This window comes from Bombina bombina, chromosome 8 (genome assembly GCF_027579735.1).
Source record: "Bombina bombina isolate aBomBom1 chromosome 8, aBomBom1.pri, whole genome shotgun sequence".
Lineage (NCBI taxonomy): Eukaryota > Metazoa > Chordata > Amphibia > Anura > Bombinatoridae > Bombina > Bombina bombina.
Genome location: NC_069506.1, coordinates 143,879,935 through 143,884,342, shown reverse-complemented (window position 1 = coordinate 143,884,342; position 4,408 = coordinate 143,879,935). Strand labels below are relative to the sequence as shown.

The following is a 4,408-nucleotide window of genomic DNA, read 5'->3' as shown; positions in this document are numbered from 1 at the left end:
TATTAAACGATAATTACATGCTAGATAATTTATATAAAGCAAAGATTAGCCTTCAAATAACATGTAGATTTATTTATAACATTATATTAGTTGTTTAAATAATGAAAATATAATTGTAAATGTTTAGTTTAAAAAATACTTTACTTTCTATAATGTCCTGGGCTCCACCATGTTTTAACTCATTTTCTATTTATCTCTGTTTGTACAAACAAGGCAATGTGGAAACCCTTTTAATAATCAAGTTACACACATCCATGTTTTTTTATTGCCTCAACAGTAAAGATAGAGAAGGTGAACTTAAATCAGTGGAATTTAGAAAACAAACAATTTTCAGAGTTAAATTATAGGAAAAGGGGCAAAATAAATAACAAAAGCATATTGCAATTATTTTTTTAAAGTCAACATAATTAAACATTACAATCCCACACTGTTTAATATCCCTTTAATGGACTTAAATTACTGCAAGTACATTGTGTTATAATGATTCTTGATGACCGAGCTTCAAGATAAAGTAGAACATTAACTTACAAGTTTTAGATCATTTATAAAGAACATTGTATACATACTTTAAGTGTTTTATGGAAGTGCTTTGCAAAAAAATACAGCTAGAGAAACCAGCGGGGGGGGGGGGGGGGGGTATAGCAAATTCCTTTACAAGACAATCAAGAGCATGTCATTCTGGTATAGACTGACTTCTGATAGAGAAGCATGGCCTAGAACAAGGAGTTTCATAAAACAGGTTATGTAATGTTTAAATCAGTAAGATGGGCAAACTTCCACACCAATATTTTCTTCAACCAGGATTGGACCCTGGGGTTGCTGAGAATTCATCTCGTTTACAGACTGTGCACCATAAATAGCAGCTTCATTACACCAATGTTCTTTAGATTAATATGCCACATCTCTTCAAATGTTGTCCCACGGTCATTTGCCAGGCACAAATAAAAAAAAACAATGAAATTCTCACAAAGGATTTAGGTTGTCACATATTTAATGTATCTTATCCAGCTATGCAATGTAATAAATTACATTAAAAGTTAAAAGCATAAGTTCAACTAACACTTAAAAAAGATAAATATAAATAAGGAAGAAAAAAAATACTTAGGCTGGTGCACTGTAAGATTCATGATATCACTGACTTGCTACAAACAAAATATATATTAATCTTCTAACTCACATCACTTCGACAAAGCCCGATTTAATTACATAAAGGACGGTTTCTGATTTATGTGCTAAAAAAGCATTTATGTGGAAAAAAAATACTTCTCATTATTTTCAGGCAGGTATGAAACTTTTCAAATACAGTTAATTGGGTTTAGTAATTTAATATGATTTCTGATTATTTTAGTCACTGCCTGTTTTGACATCTACCACCCTTGATTAATTTTCCTGTTCCTTAAATATGAACAATTACAAAATTTAAAATAACAATTGCTGCTTTGGAATTGAAAAAAAATATATAAAAATAGATGCTAAATAATAGATATGATAAAGCTATCTACTAGGAGATCAAACCTATTTAGCATTAGATTTTTTAAATTCGTATTTGGATACCGTTAATCCAGTCAAAAGACATGGTCATTCTTTAAATTTAAAATTGCACCATGGTATATATTGCTTTGGTTAAAAAAAAAAAAGTTTTATATAAACTTCTAATCAGCTGACCTTTAGGAGGTTCCTTATTAACCAGTAAGGTTTTTTTATGTGGGTGCCATCCCACCAAATCTGTTTTATCCACAATTTTATCTTTATAAAATAGCTAATCTAATGGATACATTAGGTTAGTAAATAATGATTTAAATATGTATACAAAATGTAAGTGTGCATATTTGTTATGAAGCTGATAAGCAATAATGGCAGCTTCATCAGTTAGACTCCTAGCATTTGTAAGTAGATACCAAATCTATTCACATATCCAGCAATGAGTCACAAGCAATGATGAGCTCTGTTGAAAGTCTCATATGAAGAAGTCAACCACTTAAGCTATGGAGCTGCAAATTACAGTATCTTATTAATATATAACAGATGGAAAAATAAAATGTAATCTGAATGACAGCAAACTTGAGCAAATAGGTTTTCAAACTGGTTTAAGCTTGTTATGGTGCTTTTTGTCCTTCTGCTAAAGCAGCTGCAGCTAGTCTCTCCATTTTATGTACATGCCTATGCTTCTTTAATCCATAGGTATTGCTAAAAGCTTCTCCACATGCTCCACATTTAAATGGTCGACCCCCCTGATGGGTTTGTATGTGTTTGCTGAAATATTTAGGATCCTTGAAAAGTTTCAGGCAGCAAGAACAACGAAGATCAGGTTTAGCATCATGGGAGCGTTGATGTCGTAGGATTGAGGAAATGTAGAAGAAACTTTTACCACATTGATCACATCGGTAAACCTTCTCTCCCATGTGTACTCGTTGGTGCTCTAGAAGATTAGAGCGGTAACGGAAAGTCTTTCCACAGGTTGGACAGCGCTGAGGACGAGCCACAACATGTAGGCGCTGGTGCTCTGCTAAAGATGATGACTGAGCAAAACGCTTGTTGCACAATGCACATTTGTAAGCTCTTTCACCTGTGTGTACAACTTTATGCTGACGAAGGTACCATGAATGTAAAAAGCCTCTTCCACAAATAGTACATCGGTAAGGCCTTTCTTCAGTGTGACATCGTTGATGGCGCATTAGAAGAGCAGCCTCCCAAAAACGTTTGCCACATACAGAGCAAGTGAACTGCCTTTTCTGCAAGTGTGTGCGCCGATGAAGTAACAGATCATAGGCTCCTGAAAAGTTCTGGCCACACACATTGCAAGCTAGAGTACGTCTTACCAAGTGCACATACTTATGAGTCACCAAACCCAAGAAGTGCTTGAAACTTTGACCACAAATACTACATGAAAACCTTTCACCACTAGGGATCATGGGGTGCTCCTCGAAAGTAGATGTAACACCAGCAGCTGCAGCCGCTGCTGCTACTACAGTCCCAGTTACTATGTCACTAGAAAGCCCATTTTCTAAGCAGTTTAATTCCTGGGTTCCTGTAGTAGTATCTTGACACTGCCCAACAGGAAGAAGGCGATCTGGAGCAGTCTGGTGCACCAGTTTATGCCACATCAAGTTCTCAATAAAACCAAAGCATTTTCCACAAGCATCACATACATATGGTTTTTCATTCATATGTAACTCCTTATGGTTCATGAGCTGGAAGGAATCTGGAAACCTCTCTCCGCAATCAGTACACCCAAATGTTAGTCTGTCAAGTGGTAGAGTTCCAATTGGCACTGTGCAAGGAAGCTGTAGTCTGTGAATCTGCTTATGACGGGTAAGGCTCTGTGGATAGCCAAAAACCTTTCCACACAAATCACATTTGTATGGTCGCTCTCTGGTATGTACCACATGATGTTTAGTAAGATGGAAAGACTCTCTAAATCTCTTGCCACACACAGAACACTGATGTGGCTTTTCTCCAGTGTGTATACGCTCATGACGTTTTAATGTTTCCCGTCTACCAAACCCACGACCACAGACTGTGCAGCAGAAGTTTTTGCCAACACTATTTGGAAGAGATGGCCTCCTCAGTGATGAAGGGCCATAAATAAACTCAGATTTTCCTAAAACACTAGCAGCTATTGAACTGGCCTGAACAGTATCTGTGGGGATAAGAGATGTTTCCTCTAATGTAGCAGATGTACATGGTTCTTTGTTGACCTCATTAAGAGACTGTTGTGGTTGCGATAATTGCTGCTGCATTGGAAGACCTTGCTCATGTATTTGTCTGTGTCTTAAAAGGCTCTGTGAAGCAGCATATGACTTTCCACACACATCACACTTGTAGTCTGGCCTTTCACCTGTGTGTGTTGCTTGGTGTTTCAAAAGGTAAGAGGTATCACGAAAAGCTTTTCCACAAACCTCACACTGCACTTTAACAGAGTCGGTGTGCGTTTTTACATGACGCTTCAAGCTTTCACGCCGATTGAAACATTTTTCACATACACTGCAGCTGAATGGCTTCTCTCCAGTATGAATGATCTGGTGTTGCTGAAGATGACTCTGCTTTTTGAAAACTTTCCAGCACAGGCTACAAGTGAAAGGTCCATCCTGTTGTAAAGGAATATTCTGCTCAGTGCCAGTTACAGGCATCTCAGTTGCCACTACTGAATCAGACATTGCTGCAGCAGCAGCCGCAACTACTGCAGCAGCAGCCGCAGTTTCCCCATCTATCGATGACATATTAGTAGTTCCTTGTGTTCCTTGCTCTTCTTTATGAGAGCGCCTATGCCTGATCAAGCTAGAGATGTGGTTGTACGTTCGTCCACACGTGTTGCATTCATAGGGTCTCTCTCCTGTGTGCACCAACATGTGCTGGACTAAGTGTGAGGATTGCTTAAATGATTTATGACAAACTGTACAAGGAAAAC

The 4,408-nt window shown here is 37.5% G+C and overlaps 1 protein-coding gene across 2 annotated transcripts in view; it reads right to left on the bottom strand.

Moving 5' to 3' along the window:
• Positions 1-973: 973 nt before the first annotated feature.
• The window catches only part of ZNF865 (zinc finger protein 865), a 23,776-nt gene continuing 20,341 nt past the window's right edge, over positions 974-4,408 (bottom strand). For both annotated transcript variants that reach the window (XM_053690603.1, XM_053690604.1), the window contains exon 2: positions 974-4,408. This exon is cut by the window's right edge and continues 521 nt beyond it. In XM_053690603.1, coding sequence (XP_053546578.1) covers positions 2,097-4,408 — 2,312 coding nt within the window. In that variant the 3' untranslated portion in view covers positions 974-2,096.